The sequence below is a fragment of the Exophiala viscosa genome (assembly GCF_022695815.1).
Source record: "Exophiala viscosa unplaced genomic scaffold EDD37scaffold_8, whole genome shotgun sequence".
NCBI classification, from domain to species: Eukaryota; Fungi; Ascomycota; class Eurotiomycetes; order Chaetothyriales; family Herpotrichiellaceae; genus Exophiala; species Exophiala viscosa.
In genome coordinates, this window is record NW_026944360.1 from 11,629 (window position 1) to 29,699 (window position 18,071).

General features: G+C 50.9%; 8 protein-coding genes across 8 annotated transcripts; 5 read left to right on the forward strand and 3 right to left on the reverse strand.

Annotated features, from left to right (window-relative positions):
- Positions 1-826: 826 nt before the first annotated feature.
- Positions 827-2,161, forward strand: EDD37DRAFT_682945 (uncharacterized protein; the record flags this gene model as incomplete). The annotated part of the gene is made up of 3 exons (XM_062819824.1): positions 827-872; positions 933-1,540; positions 1,594-2,161. 3 exons carry the CDS (start codon positions 827-829, stop codon positions 1,723-1,725), a joined length of 786 nt encoding a protein of 261 aa, XP_062668138.1. The 3' UTR covers positions 1,726-2,161.
- Positions 2,162-2,830: 669 nt separating this feature from the next.
- EDD37DRAFT_466096 (glucosamine-fructose-6-phosphate aminotransferase) lies at positions 2,831-5,671 on the forward strand. Its single transcript, XM_062813034.1, has 5 exons — positions 2,831-2,991; positions 3,047-3,117; positions 3,175-3,406; positions 3,459-5,035; positions 5,085-5,671. The coding sequence occupies exons 1-5, from the start codon at positions 2,987-2,989 to the stop codon at positions 5,303-5,305; spliced, it is 2,106 nt and encodes a 701-aa protein (XP_062668139.1). The 5' UTR covers positions 2,831-2,986; the 3' UTR covers positions 5,306-5,671.
- A 97-nt stretch (positions 5,672-5,768) lies between these two features.
- EDD37DRAFT_651540 (phosphatidylinositol glycan, class B) lies at positions 5,769-8,001 on the forward strand (the record flags this gene model as incomplete). The annotated part of the gene is made up of 2 exons (XM_062818365.1): positions 5,769-6,029; positions 6,082-8,001. 2 exons carry the CDS (start codon positions 5,769-5,771, stop codon positions 7,999-8,001), a joined length of 2,181 nt encoding a protein of 726 aa, XP_062668140.1.
- Positions 8,002-8,344: 343 nt separating this feature from the next.
- Positions 8,345-10,952, reverse strand: EDD37DRAFT_466161 (uncharacterized protein). The gene is made up of 2 exons (XM_062813037.1): positions 10,632-10,952; positions 8,345-10,584 (listed from the first exon to the last, which is right to left on the reverse strand). Exons 1-2 carry the CDS (start codon positions 10,866-10,868, stop codon positions 8,689-8,691), a joined length of 2,133 nt encoding a protein of 710 aa, XP_062668141.1. The 5' UTR covers positions 10,869-10,952; the 3' UTR covers positions 8,345-8,688.
- Positions 10,953-11,420: 468 nt separating this feature from the next.
- On the reverse strand, positions 11,421-12,292 carry EDD37DRAFT_651542 (uncharacterized protein; the record flags this gene model as incomplete). The annotated part of the gene is made up of 2 exons (XM_062818366.1): positions 11,421-12,146; positions 12,197-12,292. 2 exons carry the CDS (start codon positions 12,290-12,292, stop codon positions 11,421-11,423), a joined length of 822 nt encoding a protein of 273 aa, XP_062668142.1.
- A 677-nt stretch (positions 12,293-12,969) lies between these two features.
- On the forward strand, positions 12,970-14,181 carry EDD37DRAFT_466103 (proteasome component C1). Its single transcript, XM_062813035.1, has 3 exons — positions 12,970-13,081; positions 13,135-13,692; positions 13,745-14,181. Exons 1-3 carry the CDS (start codon positions 13,079-13,081, stop codon positions 14,069-14,071), a joined length of 888 nt encoding a protein of 295 aa, XP_062668143.1. The 5' UTR covers positions 12,970-13,078; the 3' UTR covers positions 14,072-14,181.
- Positions 14,140-15,187, reverse strand: EDD37DRAFT_466082 (riboflavin synthase beta chain). Its single transcript, XM_062813033.1, has one exon. The coding sequence runs from the start codon at positions 14,975-14,977 to the stop codon at positions 14,291-14,293; it is 687 nt and encodes a 228-aa protein (XP_062668144.1). The 5' UTR covers positions 14,978-15,187; the 3' UTR covers positions 14,140-14,290.
- Position 15,188: 1 nt separating this feature from the next.
- Positions 15,189-17,350, forward strand: EDD37DRAFT_466105 (ornithine aminotransferase). The gene is made up of 3 exons (XM_062813036.1): positions 15,189-16,184; positions 16,234-16,935; positions 16,987-17,350. The coding sequence occupies exons 1-3, from the start codon at positions 15,615-15,617 to the stop codon at positions 17,170-17,172; spliced, it is 1,458 nt and encodes a 485-aa protein (XP_062668145.1). The 5' UTR covers positions 15,189-15,614; the 3' UTR covers positions 17,173-17,350.
- The last annotated feature ends 721 nt before the right edge of the window (positions 17,351-18,071 follow it).

Here is an 18,071-nt window from a genome sequence, read left to right on the forward strand (position 1 = left end):
GTGCAGGGAGTGTGCAGGGAAGAGGCGCAAAGCAGAAAATATATTGTTAAATCAACGACAAGCTGACCCGAGAGGAACCGGGCGATGTGACTTCATAAAGCTCTGCCCAGGACGTCCCGACTCGTTCACTTGTTGGATTCCCGAAATCGACTGAGATAATCGTCGCTTGGGACCTCTGTAGGAGCCTAGGTGATGCGTTTCGTGAAATCACTGACCTTATGGCTTTGGTAGGTACGGCTGGGAGTGCATATCGCATCGTGGATGGCCAAGGGATCTTCATGACTCAAAAAGCATTTCCACTGCAACGAATTTTGTCTCTCGAGATGCCGAAGATGGAGCAAATGATCTTATCAGGCGCTGCTGGTGGGATGCCGAGATATGAATGTGCTTGTGATGGCTTCTACCTCGTAGGGGAGAGATGGCTGCATCAAAATCCGACACTGAGGACCGACCCTGAAAAGGCAAAATGTGCGTGGCGCATCCAGGCATTTCTTGATAGCATCGGCAGCCACACTGCATCACAAAATGCTTGGATCCAAATCGTCCTTCGCGATGGTCTGCAGTTGGCCATTGTCGTGATGTCATGCATCGTCAACACTCGAATATTGGCATGTACTTGTGTGTATTACATATTCTCGGAACCTCAAAGATAACTCCGTGAACTTTTGCCTACCTCCGGATCGACAACATATCGAAGTAGGGATATCTCTGTGTCGGCTCCTGTCGCACAGCGTATATAAACAGTCTCGATCCCAAAAGCGAGGTAAATAATCACCAGCACAGTCTCCTCGAACCAAAGTGGAACTTTGTCTGTTACATCAACAACATGCCTTCACCTTATCGAAAAGTATTGGTGATTGGGGCCACAAGCGGTATCTTACCCCAAGATCTGGATGACTAAAACACCAAAGTGACTAATATCTGACTGACAGGCATTGGCAAGGCTTTGGCTGAACGCCTGATCCAAGAAGGGTCCTTCGTGATCGCTGTTGGCCGCCGCAGGGAAAACCTCGAGGCTTTGGTACAACAGCATGGACACGACAAGTGTCAAGCTGTGCCTTTCGACATTACCAAACTCGAGTCAATTCCACACTTTGTCACTAACATTACTGGTACCCATAATGATCTCGACTGTGTCATTCTCAACTCCGGGATCCAGCGAAAGACGGATTGGAGCGACTCCGACTCAATCGACCTGGATACGATCCAGCTCGAGATGACCACGAACTACATTTCCCAAATAGCCTTGACAAAGGCATTTCTTCCGTTCTTGAGAAAGAAGGATTCAGAATCTTCCTTGGTATATGTTACATCGGGCCTGGCCCTGGTTCCCATCCCTCGATGCAGCAATTACTGTGCTTCAAAAGCGGCGCTGCACCATTTTATCCTTTGCCTGCGTCAATCATTGAAGGACACCAAAGTCAAAGTGGTGGAGCTGTTGCCTCCAGCAGTACAGACCGAGCTTCATGACGAAAAGCATCAACCTGACATCAAAAACGGTTCTTCCATGGGCATGCCTCTAGACCAGTTCACGGACCAGGTATGTGGCCCCGCGATGTAGCAAGGCTGGCACTGACCTCGTCTTCTTGCTAGGCATACGCCGGATTGGCAAATGGCTCGGAGCAGATACCCGTGGGCATGGCACAGCAGTCTTTTGACAACTTTGAGATCAAGCGACAAGAAGGATTTGCTAAGATGGTGAAAATGATGAGCGGCCATCCGTAGGAAGAGTAGTTTCACCACGCCACAAGTAATAAACTTGTTTCCTTAATTCTGGATTTGAGGAGGATATCGTGAAGTGGTGACTATGAATGATATAAAGAGACACATTGTATGTATCTCACTCTTTTTCCCCTACTGCACAGTACGAGTAGGAAGCCGGCATTTTTCAACCCGCATACAAGTAGCCTCCGATGGAGATTATATTGCTTGGAGCAGGTGGGCCGATCACTGAAACAGGAAGCCATCAATGTTGGGGGCCAGTTGTCTCAGACCACATTTTATAACGGACCAGGCTGACTGAGCCCTGCTTTTATTTTTGGACTCAGCCACAAGTCAGAACATCAACCTGAATAGTTTTGTGGAGAGGATGAGATCTGACCGTAATCAATTATCCATGGATGTGGTGATGGTTCTTTTCTGGCCAGCTGCAGAAAAGTAGGCCGTATTGGACTCCTGATTATACTGAGTGAACAGAAGGAATGCTGGACCTGAATGTGGCACAAGGCGGAGAGTGTGTTTCAGCATCGGGCCCTCTCATGATCGACGTGATCTGAAGGGGAAGATGCTGATTGGAGGCCGGATTAGTCGCTTGAGTACAGAGTCCGGTAGTAGATGCTCATATTGCCATATCGCGCTGCCATAGCGCTCAAACAACTAATATATCGTGTACTATATGGCTTGTAGAAGCTGGGACCAGTCGGTTAAAATGTGGTCCAAAAGAGGCTATGTACACAAAAGACTTCGGATTTGAGGCAGCTTAGCCCCGGGAGCGTTCCTGCCAAGTGGTCCGAGTGGAGCGGGTGGCCGTTGCTGTGCAGCACCAAATGGACGCCTGGCGACCGCCAATTGGACCATGCTCAATTATTCGTGTCCCCGCATGCGTTCGTTCGCTCTTACCGTGTCAAACACACGTCTCAGCCCAAGGGCTAAAGTTGTCAGCACCAAAAAGTAAACCGTTGCTGCAACTGCGCAAGTCCATCATAACAGCCTCCGCCTCCCTTGCTCTTTTACAAGAGCCGGTAGCTGTTCCTTTCTTGCTCTTGATATCTATAGAGTCCAACGGCTCACCCATCGACTTACATTTCGCATCCAACCTCCCACTCCTTCGTTCATTTACCCCAAGCGGCTATCCCTTGCTATCCTTTGTTCGAAGCTGAGCGACCAGCACCACTTCCGATCTTACAGTCAGGCAAGCAAGGCCTTGTTCGAATCTTCTCGCCTGAGCGCCCGTCGCCGTCCAACTGCTGCAGTATAGACTCTCAAGATGTGGTAAGAGAACACCCGTCCGGGGATCGGCACAGCCTCAGGTTCTAATCCTTCCCAGTGGCATCTTTGGCTACATCAACTACCTGGTGGACAAAGACCGCAAGTTCATTGTTGATACGTTGCTTAATGGTAAGTTCACACCTCATTCTTGTGCCAGTCTATGTCGTTGACCATTGGCACTTGCAGGTCTTTCTCGCCTAGAATACAGAGGATACGACTCGGCCGGTCTAGCAATCGACGGCGACAAGAGAAATGAAGTCTTCGCGTTCAAAGAGGTGGGCAAGGTTGTCAAACTTCGGGAGTTGATTGCAAGTTCCGGTGTCGACATGACCCAAATCTTTGACTGCCACGCTGGCATTGCTCACACTCGATGGGCCACCCACGGTCAACCGTCAAGACTCAACTGCCATCCTCACAGGTGAGAGAAGAAGGGGAAGTTGCTGGACTGGGATATACTGACAATGTGCAAGATCTGATCCCAAATGGGAGTTTGCAGTTGTCCACAATGGTATCATCACCAACTACAAGGAGCTGCGCGCCCTGCTCGAGGGCAAGGGGTTCAAATTCGAGACTGAGACGGACACCGAGTGCATTGCAAAATTGGCCAAGTTCCTCTACGACTCTCATCCGGACATTGATTTCACCACTCTGGGAAAAGCCGTCATCAAAGAACTCCAGGGCGCGTTTGGTCTCCTCCTGAAGTCTGTACATTTCCCTGCCGAGGTTGTTGCAGCCCGCAAAGGTTCCCCTTTGGTTGTCGGTGTGAAGACACAAAAGAAGATGAAGGTAGATTTCGTGGATGTCGAATACTCTGAAGAAGGTGGTGCTTTGACTGCGGAAAGAGCAAACCACAATCTCGCCATCAAGAAGTCGGCTGCTGGTCTGCTGGCTCCGAACGGCTTACTTGCTCCACCTGACAAGTCATTGTTGCACAGATCGCAGTCGCGTGCGTTCTTGTCGGATGATGGTATGCCTCAACCTGCAGAGTTTTTCCTGTCTTCTGATGCGTCGGCACTTGTGGAGCACACCAAGAAAGTGCTATACCTTGAAGATGACGATATCGCCCATATTCACGACGGCCAGCTCAATATCCACAGACTGAAGAAGGATGATGGCACTAGTAATGTCCGTGCTATCCAGACCATCGAGTTGGAACTTCAGGAGATTATGAAGGGCAACTTCGACCACTTCATGCAGAAGGAAATCTTCGAACAGCCCGAATCAGTCGTGAACACGATGCGTGGTCGTTTGGACGTTGCGAACAGAAGCGTCACCCTTGGCGGCCTCAGACAGTACATCAACACCATTCGGAGATGCAGAAGACTTATCTTCATTGCGTGTGGTACCAGTTATCACTCGTGCATGGCAGTCCGAGGTGCCTTTGAGGAACTCACCGAGATTCCGATTGCCGTCGAGCTGGCCAGTGACTTCCTGGACAGACAAGCACCCGTATTCAGAGACGACACTTGCGTGTTCGTCTCGCAGTCTGGCGAGACCGCTGATTCACTATTGGCGTTGCGATACTGCCTTGAGCGTGGTGCGTTGACTGTCGGTATCGTCAATGTTGTCGGTTCTTCCATCTCCATGCTCACCCACTGTGGTGTGCATATCAATGCTGGACCCGAAATCGGTGTTGCTTCCACCAAAGCCTACACATCACAGTTCGTCGCCATGATCATGTTCGCATTGTCTCTCAGTGAAGACCGCGCTTCCAAGATGAACCGTCGTCATGAGATCATTGATGGCTTGGGCAAGGTCAGCGAGCAGTTCCGACAAATCCTCAAATTGAATGACGCAATCAAGGAAATGTGCGCGAAATTCCTCCAGAACCAGAAGTCACTGCTATTGCTTGGTCGTGGCAGCCAATATTCGACTGCTTTGGAAGGTGCTTTAAAGATCAAGGAAATCTCCTATCTGCACTGCGAAGCCGTCATGTCTGGAGAACTCAAGCACGGTGTTTTGGCACTTGTTGACGAAAACCTTCCTATCATCATGATCCTCACTCGAGACGACATCTTTGCGAAGTCATTGAACGCATATCAACAAGGTAAGCTACCGATCCATCGAGTGCGCCAGCGCAGCTAATGTCATCGCAGTCATTGCCCGAGGTGGCCGACCTATTGTCATCTGTAACAAGGATGATCCAGAATTTCCTCCGGACAAGACCGAACGTATTGAGGTGCCAAAGACGGTCGACTGCTTGCAAGGTCTGCTAAACGTTATTCCGTTGCAATTGATTGCCTACTGGCTAGCAGTGGCTGAAGGACTCAACGTCGACTTCCCACGTAACTTGGCCAAGTCTGTGACTGTCGAATAATCGAAATGAGCATTCCGCAGTTGTGGCAACGCCGTATGACCTGGAGATGCGTTTGTCGTTGGTATCTACTCACAGCGTGGTTTGGAACACTGGGCGTCCGGGAAATTGATTGTAGAAGTTAGCTGGGTCACCTACAGAGCGGAGGATAACTGCGGTGCCTTCAGGCGTACCCTATGGAAGAAAATGACTATTGTTTCCTGTCATTGAATTCCACTTCTTCGCTCGTCAAAGTGACACAGGATGTAAATCACAGACTATGCTGGACCTGTGGGACTACCCACGAGCTTACGTGATAAGTTACGTGTAAGCTGCGCGAGGCTGTGACTGACTTACAGGTTGAGTTGGAGTATTTTGGGGAGATCGCGCCCAAAGTGCCTCACCAACTGTTTGTACCGTGACAAGGTTGCACCCTCTTTTTCGTAGTGTTGTGGTAACCTCAGGCCATGTCCTGAAACGGAGTGTCATGTCAACGACGGAGTCCGCTACCTCTCAAATACCCAGCCAGACGCATCCAGCCCAATCTGCCTCGAATGATGCCTCCCAAAAGCCACCTCCAGCAACCTTCGCGCTGGAACCTCACAGCGTCCTTCTCTTCCTTGTTGGACTACGGCTGCTCAACGCTCTGACTGATCGGACATTCTTCCAACCAGATGAGTACTTTCAAGCGTTGGAGCCGGCCTGGCAATGGGCTTTTGGAGAACGATCTGGGGCATGGATTACATGGGTGCGATAAAGTAGACGGCCTGTGACTACTAGAAGCTCATCGAGAATAACAGGAGTGGAAGAGTTACCTTCGATCTGCTATACACCCCATGATATTTGGCCTCTGTTACCGCACAGCAAGCGCCATTGCTCAGACTCTAAACCTGAGTACATATTCGCGATCAGAACTCCTTCTGGCCGCACCCCCAACATTGCAAGCAGTCTTTGCAGCCATTGACGACTACTATACTTGGAGATTGGCATCAAGCGTGTATGGTGCAAATACTGTGGCTTCTCTCATGGTGCTGGGCTTGACAATCGTCAGTCCATGGCAATGGTTCTGTTCTACCAGGACCTTTTCCAATTCCCTCGAAACCACTCTGACCGTCGTTGCGCTTCACAATTGGCCGTGGCACTGGACACTTACAGTGGGCGGCGAGGGGCAGTCCAGTTCCAGGGTGTCTCTTCGTGTCCGTGATGGTGGTGACCAAGGACGAAAGACCACTGACGACCTTACAAGGCTAAGAAGAGCCTTGCTTTGCGCAGCAGTTGCAACGGTCTTACGCCCTACAAACGTCCTGATTTGGGCGAGCCTAACCTTCATGACATTTATTGGGGGTCTGAGGAAGATCGGTGCAAGCCAAGTGGAAGCTGTGACATTTGCGCGGGAGACAGCCCTCTGCGGTGGCATCGTGCTTCTTCTATCCACAATACTTGATCGGATCTTCTACGGCGCATGGGTCTTCCCGCCTCTCAACTTCCTGCATGTCAACGTGGTGCAGTCCCTAGCTACTTTCTACGGGAGCAATGACTGGCATTACTACCTCTCGCAAGGATATCCGCTGCTCCTTACGACCGCGTTACCTTTTTCGATTGTCAGCATGTTTCGCATCCTGAGCTCGCAGACTTCACCAACAGATGCAACCCCGGTCGGCCGAAGCGCATTACGGCTTCTTTGTATCACCTGCTTGCTTGTACCGGCGGCCTTTTCCAACATTGCCCACAAAGAGGTCCGCTTCATCTCCCCTTTGCTCCCGGCTCTTCATGTCATTACTGGTCTTCCCCTCGCCTCATTCTTCGGATCGCTCGTGACTCGAAGAGCACCATCTTCGTTCTTTAAAAAAATCCTACTTCTCCTTCTGCTCGCTGCAAATGCTTCGATAGCATACTACACCACGCAAGTCCATAATTCCGGCATTATCAATCTCACACACTACCTCCGTCACGAATTCGAAGATGCATACAGGACTTCATCACCACCATCAAACATGACCGTCGGCATGTTCATGCCATGCCACTCCACACCTTGGCGCTCGCATTTTCAATATCCGCCGTCATCAGAACAGCCAGGTATAAGAGCCTGGGCACTGACCTGTGAACCGCCACTTGACATGAACGCCACTGAAAATGCCACATACATGGACGAAGCGGACCAATTCTATGCGGACCCCTCGCTATGGCTGAAAAAGCACATGTCGCGCCAGCCTCCGCAACGCAAAGACGGGACACAAGCAACAGGGTTGTCCTCGGGCGTATTCGCGCCGGATAGCCGCTCCCAACGCGCGCTCATCGGGGATATTGACACCGGGCGCGATGAAGCATACTGGACCACTGGCCACGGCCGTCATCCCTGGCCTGATTATCTTGCCTTTTTCGCCCAGCTGGAACCTACGCTGCAAGTCTCGCTCCGTGGGACCGGTTATGTCGAGTGTAAGCGCTTGTTCAACAGTCACTGGCATGACGACTCGCGCAGGACCGGTGATGTGATCGTGTGGTGTCTGGACGCAAGCCGGAGTGAGTCCAACGTCGCCGGATCTGAGAACAACGTCGTGCTGCAGCAAATCGAGGAGGCGGTGCATGATCCAAATGCAGCTGGGCGGCAGGAAATACTGGGCGTGAAGGAGAGTAGAGCGACTTCGAGCAGGAAGGTCCCTGTCACAAGAGTGGTTGAAAGGCCATTCTGGAAGATCAGAGATTCAGAGGAGGAGGAATAATGTTTGGGGACAACACAGTAAAGCTAGTTTGATCAGATGTCCTAAGAAGCCTCTTGGACTTCTATGCTGCCAGTCATGGAAACGCTGGCTCATGAAGATGTCGGGCTATGGGGACAATGACAAAAGCCTTTTTGAAGACAACTTGATAGTTTTGCACTTGTTCCAAATTCGTAGAGCTTTGAAACAACAGCGCTATGAGCCTAGTTGCTCTCGTGGTGCCAACCTTCGCGCCCAAATTATGTACATGGCACACTCTCTTTCATGGCTGAGAAGAAGATGCTGACCCAAAGAGATTCGTGATAACTATTTCCCACTATGCTTACCTGCGCGAGAAAATCATCCCAGCACATTTGGTGCACTTGTGGCGCGACTGGAGTACGTGCTGGTTCAACCACATGCTGTTATGTGACATCCCTCGTTTTCGAGGATAGTTCGAGATTGATAATACCAAGACTCTGCCTTTCTGTCAGGATAACACCGTTTCATGTGCGTCTGGCATAAGCGGGAAGAGAATTGCTGATCACGCAATTGGGCAGATACAGACAGCGCTGCCTCCCAGGCTGCTCCAAACCGCTTCACTGCGAGATGTAGCTAGCACAACATGTCCAGATAGACACATGATGTGGCTAGCAGCTTCGGTGGTGCCTACAGTCCTGTAGGAGAAGCGTCTTGTTCTCAGCACACCTCTCATCGATACCGCGCACTCAAGTTGGCAAAAGCATCGGGACTGTGCCGGCCGCTTTCTAGACCACTGATCAGCATGCTTTCTCTACTGGCATGTCTTGCAGCAATGCCTTGCTGAGTTTGTCCTTGTCCAGAAGGTGGAGAAGCCACGCCGACATTCGCATTGGCATTTGTGCTCGCGGTGTTTGTCAAGAAGGGATTTCGGCTTCCACCTCCGCCTGAAGAGTGCATGTGAGATAATGAAACCGGCATCGTAGCGCTGCGCTTCGTGGGAGTCAGACCCTGTCCGTAAATGTCGCCTGATGGAGTTGGCGAGACCACCTGCTGATTTGCTGTATCAGTGGGTTCAGGAATGGAAGCTAGTTGTTGTGGAGCCAATTGAGGATAGTTGTAGAGAGCCATGATGGAATTTTTATCATAGCGACCTGTTTGCTGGGGCATGAGTTGTTGAGGCTGCTGACTGAACTGAGGTTGATATGAGGTTTGGTGCTGTTGAAGATGCGGTGGCTGCGACTGGGTTTGAGGCTGGCCGTACTGAAAGTTTGGGAAGCCTGTGGGTGTTTGTGAAGCTGGATTTTGCATCTGTGGCCGTTGCTGCTGGGGTTGGAAGGGGTTGTTTTGATTTGCAAACGGGTCTGACTGAATGGTACCAAAGATATCCTGACCTTGGGACGCGGCCTGTGCTGCAAAGGGCTGCTGCGCCGGTTGAGGGGCTGATTGTGAGGGTGGTATTCCAAAAGGATTCAGACTTGCTGGAAGTGAACTCTGTCGCTGCTGAGTCTGTGGTGCCTGTGCTGGCTGAAAGCCAAAAAAGGGATTCATGGATGGAGATGAGGGAGCAGGTTGAGGAAGGAAAGGGTTGTTCCCCGTAGATTGGGTAGAGACGGGCGCCGACTGGAAAAAAGGATTGGTAGGCATAGGTACGGCAGCTGGGGATGCGGTGTAACCCTGTTGGAAATGCGTCGAAGGCACTGGGGGAGTCATCGAGTATTGAGAACGGGGATCCTGCAAAGGGGCATATTGACTTGGGTATCCTCCAGTGCTGTGAGGAAAGAGTGGTTGAGCAAGCTGCATGGATTGGAAAGACTGCTCCAGTTCTGACTCGGTCGGAGCTCGGTTGGCTTGGCCGTATGGGTTGTTGCTGCCATAATTGGGTTCCTGAGGTTTTGACATGGAAAGGCCAACAGTCTGTTGATTGGTCATCTGAGTGAAGGGGTTGTAAGAAGGTTCTGCAGGCCTTTGAGCAGCTGGTTCGGTCGTAGACGCGCCAGTAGCTGCTTGAATGGATTCAGAAGTACTCCTTTCTAGTCTTTGGGTGCCACGGGTGCTTGGGGGCTTGGTGTTCTCACTTGACCCCAGTTGAATCAGTGTAGCAATAGTCCTCTCGACGTTGCCATTCAGTTTCTTCAGTAAACTTGTGTTACGCTCCACGTCTGGAAACCCCATGTCTAGTAGAGCATTCAACTTCTTCTGCAAGTCTGCATCTGTCATCTCAAAGCGTGCGTCAGCCATTCTCGACATTGAGTTGTAACCATCATCAGGAACATGGAAATCCCTATCAACGCGAGCCTGGGCCCCCTTAGTCGCTTTTTTCTTGCTCGACAATTGAAGAGATGAAGCCGATGTCCGCAGACTGAAGCCGAAGAGTTTGCCCTTTTTAGGCGGCAGAGGGGGGGGAGGAGACTCTTCTCGTTGGGGCCTCGAGTAACTTGTTGTTGAATGGTCGTCACGTTGAGGAGGTTGAGGTTTTCCATCCGACAGACTCTTTTCTTGGTACTTCTTTCTTATGAATCTTTCCATCGCCGAGTCCACCTCATCTGCATCGAGCGGCATGTCAGGTCGTTTGTTCTTAGGATTGTACGTCTTATTCACTGCATTGTTGCCGTTGCGTTTCATGTTCTGTCTTTATTAGTGAATGACGCTGTGAGCATATTGCCATATATCACCTCAACTTGTTCCGTGTTCCACGTGTCCATGCTCAATGACTTGACCTTGCTGATATGTGTACCCAACTTCCGGTGCAGTGAAGCGCATCGCATACAAAGGAAGACGCCCAAGTTCCAGCTTGCCCATGCTGGATTCCTTGCGCCACAGTCGGCGCATTGTGAGTTACCGGGCAAATTGAGTAACTCGTGCAGCTCTCTCTCATTTCGAGCCTGTGTTCTTTTGCTCATCGAAGCCATCGTGAGGCCTGTTGCGCCTATTGCGCCCGGCGTAGGGTGGAGGTAAAGGTGACGTCCGGATCCCGAGCTGCATGCGACCGTGACAGGCAAGGATCTAAATCATAGGGTTTCAAAGTAGCAAGATGATCATGCTGCTCATGTCGACTCAGTCTACACCTTCACTGTCCTTCACTTTGGTGGAGGGTTTTCGGAACGCTTGCAGTTATTTGGGTGGGTGGGAAGCGGATTTGTGGTTCTTGGTTGTCCATTCCTCTTCGCCGCATTTTCGCGAACCCCCATTTCGGCTAACGAACGGGCGAATAAACAGCCTGTGTGATGACGGAGGAGGACATGAACACACTTTTCTACCATCGAGTTGTCATTCCTCTTCCAAGGCGATAGATTTGGTCGCTGCGTCAGACTGTGCCGGGTTTCATAAGCTGAAGAAGATCATGAGCAGTATGTACCATTGTCATTAAACAAAGAGAAGTAGATTCCGTGATGGACAATCTATGCAGTCAATATCCGATGATCTAGAACCTCAAAACACCACGCAGCCATGCTGATGAGCCTTTAGGACATTTCTGCATCTCCATCATTTCTTTTCCCTGCTGGCGAATAATCGAAACCATACCCCCACATTTGCTGAAGCATGCCATATTGATGCTCCATAGGTTCTTCAGCCGACAAATGCCACCATTCACGACTATTGTACGCTGGATCATTCGATGGTTTGTACTCCATATCCCTCGTGGGGGTGCTGTCATCATCCATCGTAGTATAGCCATGCACCATGTAAGGTTCAGCTGCTCGTTTTTCATATCCAGGTAAGACAGGCAAGTTCTTCAGCCTCTCTTGTTCAGCAATTTGCAGGCAGTTCCTTGCAATCATCTCTTCCTTTTCCATGCTAGTCTGAGGCAAATTCCCAAATTCATCTGGCTGCATTTGTGGTCCCCAGCTTGGAGGCGCTATACGCCATAGCTCTATCAGTCTTGATCTTTTCTCGGAATCTGCATCCTTGAACAACTGCAACTGAGACGGAAACAGTGCTGAAGCATTGATTCCTAACTGCTCGAGAGCTGTCGATACCGCGATATCGTGTGACTGTACCTGATGTGAAGAATGGTGATAATGCTGGGTAATGTACGCGATTGGTGGCGACTGCGGGATGACCTGAGGAGTAGGCGGCGTGGACATGTCGGGTTGGGGCGGCAAAGAGCTAAGCTGAAGGTTTCTGGTCATCATATTGATCAGGTCGTCCTGCATCTTGATGTCGCTCTCGGATGCCGATAGTCCGCACTAGAAGCAACGAATCAGAAGGTCATGCACAGGGATGGGATTGAACAGACCTGTCTGCAGTGTGGGTCCTCCTCAAACACTGCCAGATTCCCAGAGAGATCCGTCTCGTAGCCACAGTACTGGCATCGGTGAAATGCCGACGCCATGTTTCTGAAGCCTTGCAGATGTACGCCAATACCAGCCGTCACAGATGCCGAACGCAGCAACGAGAACCAGCAAGAGGGAGAAGCAAAAATTCGAGATTCAGGCTTCGAAATCGTATTGTACTAACTAATCAGACTGAACTGCTATAAGAGCTCCAGAAGTCCGGGAATGTCCGGATCCGGTGTCCAGGAGGCCTTCCTCAGGTCCCAGGGTCCAGAACAAAGCCGTCGGGCGGAAGTCCAAAATCCAGTCCAGGGTATGAAAATCAGATCTGGAAGGGGTGCCAAATGGTAGATTGCTTGCTCTGTGATGAGATACGACGGTCAAGGTGGATGATAGGAGAACAGTGGGGTAAGGAGGTTTTTGCAAGGGAATCGATGGTTGATGACTCCAATACCAAGTCAGACTCAGCTCAGCATCAAAGCATGAGAGGGATCTTGTAGTCAAAGCTTCGATGAGATGAGATAGATGATATAACTGATGGAAGGATCGAAAAGTTAAGAGTGAAGAAGGAAGGGATGTCGTTGATTTCGGCATCCGCTCTCGCCGCGTGACAACATGACTCCCCATCCATGAGCTAAACCGTTTCAGGCAGACTGCTCTTGACTGCGCTTAGGAAAGTTGAGGACGCGCATTGCGGAGGCCTACAGGTGTTTGTTCTGGAGAAGAGCGACCGCATTAACACAACCAAACCATCTACCAACTTACTCGACGTGAGTTCTACGAGGAGCTACTTTGCTTTCATCACTTGTTGGCACCTTGCACAATCAGAAACGTTCATATTCGCGATGGTATACCACACTTCCTGGGCACCTTTCCGCCTGTACTGACCGCATCGTGGTAGACCTCAATAGGCACGGGTTACGATCTCTCAAATTCCGTCTTTTCTCCCGATGGTCGAAATTTCCAGGTCGAATATGCTGTCAAAGCCGTCGAAAATGGCAATACTTGTATCGGCATAAGAACAAAGCATGGTGTCGTTCTGGCTTGCGAGAAGATAATCACGTCGAAGCTCCTCAAACCCGGTTGCAACAAGAGGATATCAACGGTAGATCGCAATGCAGGCGTTGTATGCTCGGGCTTATTACCTGATGCTCGACACCTTACAAGCAGAGCAAGAGACGAGGCCAGCAGTTGGCGGCAAACATATAAAGCACCGATACCTGTCAGCGCTCTGGCATCAAGAATGGGAGGCTACGTCCAGGCATACACTCTCTATTCTAGCGTGCGGCCTTTCGGTGTCACTGCAATCTTGGGAGGCTGGGACTCTGAAGCCGAGCTTGGTGTGGATGGACAGGTTGGAATGGGGCCCTCAGTCGGTGGTGGGGGAAAGTCTGAAGAGGAGGCTGCGAAAAGAGGTGGTCCAGGTCTCTACATGATCGAGCCCAGTGGACTGTATTGGGTATGTTTCAAGTCAAGCAAGTGCACTTTCTGTATACTGACTGGTTGTTTAGGGCTACTATGGAGCTGCGACTGGCAAAGGACGGCAGGCTGCGAAAGGGGAACTCGAGAAGCTCGAGCTGGCCTCGCCAACTTGCTCTCTTACACTCAAGGATGCTGTGATGGAGGCTGCCCGGATCATCTACGTGGCCCACGAAGACTCAAAGGACAAAGAGTTCGAGCTGGAAATGACCTGGATCTCAAGTTTAGATGGTCCTACCAAAGGCCGACATCAACCTGTCCCACAAGACCTGTTTGAGGAAGCGGAGAAAGCGGCGAAGAAGAGCCTGGAAGGCGATGATGACGAAGATGAGGAAGGAGGAGACGCCATGCAAGAGTGATTGCTTGTTTCCAAGGTCCTGTAGCATTACCGGCGTCTGAGAGGGTTATGGTCATAGTGGTCATGGTGGTCAATAGCTTGAAGCAAAAGTGCCGTTGTCCTTCAAGATAGATCAGTCCAGGTCGTCCGACCCAATTGCAGTCCATTGCTTATCAATTCGACTTGAGATGAGTTGCAATGAATTGTGGTATGCTGAGATGGTATATCTTTTTGGATTCAATCATGATGCTGCAATCTTTCCCTGACTCCAGCCTTTCCTCTTTACACCAAGCTCGACCGCAGCGTTGCCCCAGTCTTCTCCGTGGTTGTGGCCCGTGGCTTCTTTGCCACTGCCTCCATCAAGACCAGCTCTTGCCAGACCCTGGCCCTGGTTGAGCACTGTAAGAAGGCCAAAGATGACAGGAATTTGGCTGTCAAGTTGCACCTTCATCAACCCATGGCTCACGGCGTCTGCAATGTATTCAAAGTGCATCGTTTCTCCTTTGATCAGCACGCCAATGGCTATTACCGCGTCGAAGGCATGTTGCAGTGAATTGTCCTCTTTCTTGTCCGCCTCGGGGGGACCGGGTTGGAGGCTTCCTTGCAAATCTGTTGTGGAGTTACTGCCACCGAGTAGATCTCCAATGCCGCTCGCCAGATTGCCCATACCACCAGCTACCGTGCTGGCAGTGCTTTGTATTTGTGACGCAGCATAAACTCGTTGGACTGCCAGCGGCAGCTCGTATGAGCCAGGTACGGATTCGACGACGATGTTCTCTTCTTTGACCCCCGAGGCCAACATAGCTTTCTTCGCACCACCGACCAAGGCCTCGATGATGGTCTCGTTCCAGCGCGCGTGGACAATGGCAACCCGTAAGCCTGAGCCATCATGTTTCTGAGCGGCGCCGGGGCCTTTCACGGCTGCCATCCTAGGAATTTGGAATTCGAGTTGATGTATGCTGCTTGACAACAAGGACAGATACAATTGTGTACAGGTGAATGCTACACCCTATGACAGTCGAAAGTGAGAATGAAATGAACGGAGCATGTGTAGAGTGTGCCGCAATTAACCGCACAATGACATCGACTGTACTCCAATAATGGTGCCGCGCAGACAAGGTGAGTTGATTTGCCCGTTGGGCCCCTCCTTCGAGGTCTCGGACTCTTGCCCTTGCATTTCTGCCCAGGCTCTCCCCCAACGACCAACCCTATCACCTTTGTCTGTGCGGGCCACAATACTGGTGCGCTTAGGCTTGCTTTTAGCGATCGACCTCCTTCCATTAGGGATACACCTGCACTTAGGGGTATAGCAAACAATTCAGTTTCTGTTTGAAATCTCTGCACATGACTTGCTGGTCCACAGAGGCAACGCAGTACATAATCTGACCCTCCGGCAACGTCCTAGTTCATGAAAACTTATTATTTCATTGCTGAGATAACATAAATTCAAAGAAGCCCAGGTCTGCGCTCTTTGTGTGAATATCCGCTTGTGGCCAATAGAACGTCATTTATTTGTGTATCAAAGTCGCATCCATAGGACAACCTTCTTACATCTGTATCCCAAAATGGCACCATCAGCAGTTAACGGCGATGGCGTCAACGGTGTTACGCAGGTCAATGGGCACAGTACCGGCACTCAATTGAAAGCAACAGCACCGGCATTTCACCCTGCTGGCACTCCGGATCCCTCAAAGTACCACGCTTCCTCGTCAGAAGAGGCCATCCACGCCGAACATGAATATGCTGCTCACAACTACCACCCTCTACCCATTGTCTTCGCCAGAGCACTGGGAACGACAGTATGGGACCCCGAGGGCAAACAATATCTCGATTTTCTTTCCGCATATTCTGCCGTCAATCAAGGTCATTGCCACCCAGAACTGGTCAAAGCACTAGTAGAACAGGCGTCGACCCTCACGCTGAGTTCAAGAGCCTTCTACAACGATGTCTTCCCCCGGTTTGCTGAGTTCATTACAAAGTATTTCCACTTCGATATGGTGATGCCCATGAATACTGGTGCTGAAGCAGTCGAGACGGCCATCAAGATTGCCAGAAAATGGGGCTACAAGTCGAAAGGCATTCCCCAGGGAGAAGCACTTGTCCTTAGTGTGGCCGAGAATTTTCACGGACGGACAGTAAGTCATGACTACTCTTACCGCTGCGATATACTCACATTCATTCAAGTTTTCCGCCATTTCCATGTCGACCGATCCCGAATCAAGAGACAACTACGGCCCGTACCTTCCTGGTGTCGGCAGCGTCAACCCCGCTACAGGCAAGGTCATTCCCTATAACGACGTCTCGGCTGTTCGCGAGGTCTTCGAGTCTCATGGTGACAAGATCGCCGGTTTCCTTGTGGAGCCTATCCAAGGCGAGGCCGGCATTGTCGTTCCCAGCGACAACTATCTCAGCGAGATCCGCGCACTGTGCGACAAATACAACGTCCTTCTGATCTGCGACGAAATCCAGACCGGTATTGCACGAACTGGCAAACTCCTCTGCCACGAATGGGCGGGCATCAAGCCTGACATGGTCCTCCTCGGCAAGGCTATTTCAGGCGGCATGTATCCTGTTTCGTGTGTCTTGGGTCGCAAAGATGTCATGCTCACCGTCGAGCCTGGCACACATGGTTCGACGTACGGCGGCAATCCTTTGGGGTGTGCTGTCGCCATCCGTGCACTCGAAGTAGTGCGTGAGGAGAAGATGGTCGAACGTGCTGAGAAGCTCGGACAGATCTTTCGCGACGGTCTGCGTGATCTGAACTCTCCTTTGATTACCACGATCCGTGGCAAGGGCCTGCTCAACGCCATTGTCATCGATGAGTCGAAAACAAATGGCCACAGCGCCTGGGATTTGTGTATGTTGATGAAAGAAAAGGGACTCTTGGTAAGTTATATGAGTATCGCTGCCGTGGATCAAAGTGCTAACAATTAGCAGGCCAAGCCTACACATGAGAATATCATCCGACTTGCACCGCCCCTGGTGATAACCGAGGAGGAGATCCAGCGCGCCTTGGCCATCATTGGCGAAGCTGCCGCTGAATTGCCGACCCTCAAGGGCCAGAAGGAGGATGAGATCATCCCACCGGCTGAGAAGAATGTCACTATCAAGGTGGATAACTGAAGTCGATCACCAGTTGAACAATCTCGATCATTGAAATAGCCTTGGTACGAAAGCAACGTCCTATGCACGTTTGGTATGGGGTGGTGTGCTTCCTCGAGCATAACAGCTTCAAATAGGGGTCGGCGACTATTGGAGGGCGCTGTAGGGTTATGACTAGGAAAAACAGGCCAGCAAGGTTCTGCTCGAAGACATCTCCTAATCCTCGCGCCTTCAATGTCCGATGAGATGATATTATACCCATACCCCAAGCATTGAACCATGACTAGCATGTCTATGATCCAAAGCTGTATCCAACACGAATGGAAACACGAATACAATTGCCTTCCTTGTCCCGTGAAGATCTTAGGACAATGTCTTCAGCGTCTTTCGCACTGAGCACCCTTCGCACTGCTTTTTGTTGATGTAGCTTCGAAGAGCGATCCGATGTACCTGATATAATGTCCCGTGGACACTGGTCCGTCGCACTTCTTCGCTATGCCGCTCCTCTGGCTATGGATTGCTGTACCTTCAATGGAGCGCCCGGTGTTGCTGGAGTGTCGATCCTTCTCGCGTTTCTTCGTCCACGACTCGGATGATGCAAGGGTGGCCGAGATGCTCTCATGGCGAGCCTCGTTACCGACAGAAGTATCCGGCCTGATGCTGGTAGTAAGATGGGTCGAGATGGCGTGGGATTGGAGATACAAACCATGCCATGGTTGATGATAGGGCTCCTCCTTCAGCCATTGACACAAGGATGGTTGCTGGCCATGCCTTGCAGCCCTGTCATGAGTCGTCGCTGCATGGCCATGAACAGTATTCTGCCTCAAGGGCGGCTTTTGAGAGACGTGATGGCTCCGAGCTTCTGTGGTGATGTCCATGCTGTAATGAGAAAGAGAGAGAGAGAACGAGAATGTGAAGAC

Bases quoted from the DNA above. Each gene is read 5' to 3' on its own strand.
- EDD37DRAFT_466161 (XM_062813037.1), bottom strand. From the start codon at position 10,868: ATGGCTTCGATGAGCAAAAGAACACAGGCTCGAAATGAGAGAGAGCTG. The intron at 10,585-10,631 runs GTGATATATGGC...TAATAAAGACAG, and splicing joins GGAACACGGAACAAGTTGAG to AACATGAAACGCAACGGCAA.
- EDD37DRAFT_466103 (XM_062813035.1), top strand. The intron at 13,693-13,744 runs GTATGTTTCAAG...CTGGTTGTTTAG, and splicing joins AGCCCAGTGGACTGTATTGG to GGCTACTATGGAGCTGCGAC.
- EDD37DRAFT_466105 (XM_062813036.1), top strand. From the start codon at position 15,615: ATGGCACCATCAGCAGTTAACGGCGATGGCGTCAACGGTGTTACGCAG. The intron at 16,185-16,233 runs GTAAGTCATGAC...CATTCATTCAAG, and splicing joins AGAATTTTCACGGACGGACA to TTTTCCGCCATTTCCATGTC. The intron at 16,936-16,986 runs GTAAGTTATATG...AACAATTAGCAG, and splicing joins TGAAAGAAAAGGGACTCTTG to GCCAAGCCTACACATGAGAA.
- EDD37DRAFT_466082 (XM_062813033.1), bottom strand. From the start codon at position 14,977: ATGGCAGCCGTGAAAGGCCCCGGCGCCGCTCAGAAACATGATGGCTCA.
- EDD37DRAFT_466096 (XM_062813034.1), top strand. The intron at 3,118-3,174 runs GTAAGTTCACAC...TGGCACTTGCAG, and splicing joins TGTTGATACGTTGCTTAATG to GTCTTTCTCGCCTAGAATAC. The intron at 3,407-3,458 runs GTGAGAGAAGAA...ACAATGTGCAAG, and splicing joins CTCAACTGCCATCCTCACAG to ATCTGATCCCAAATGGGAGT.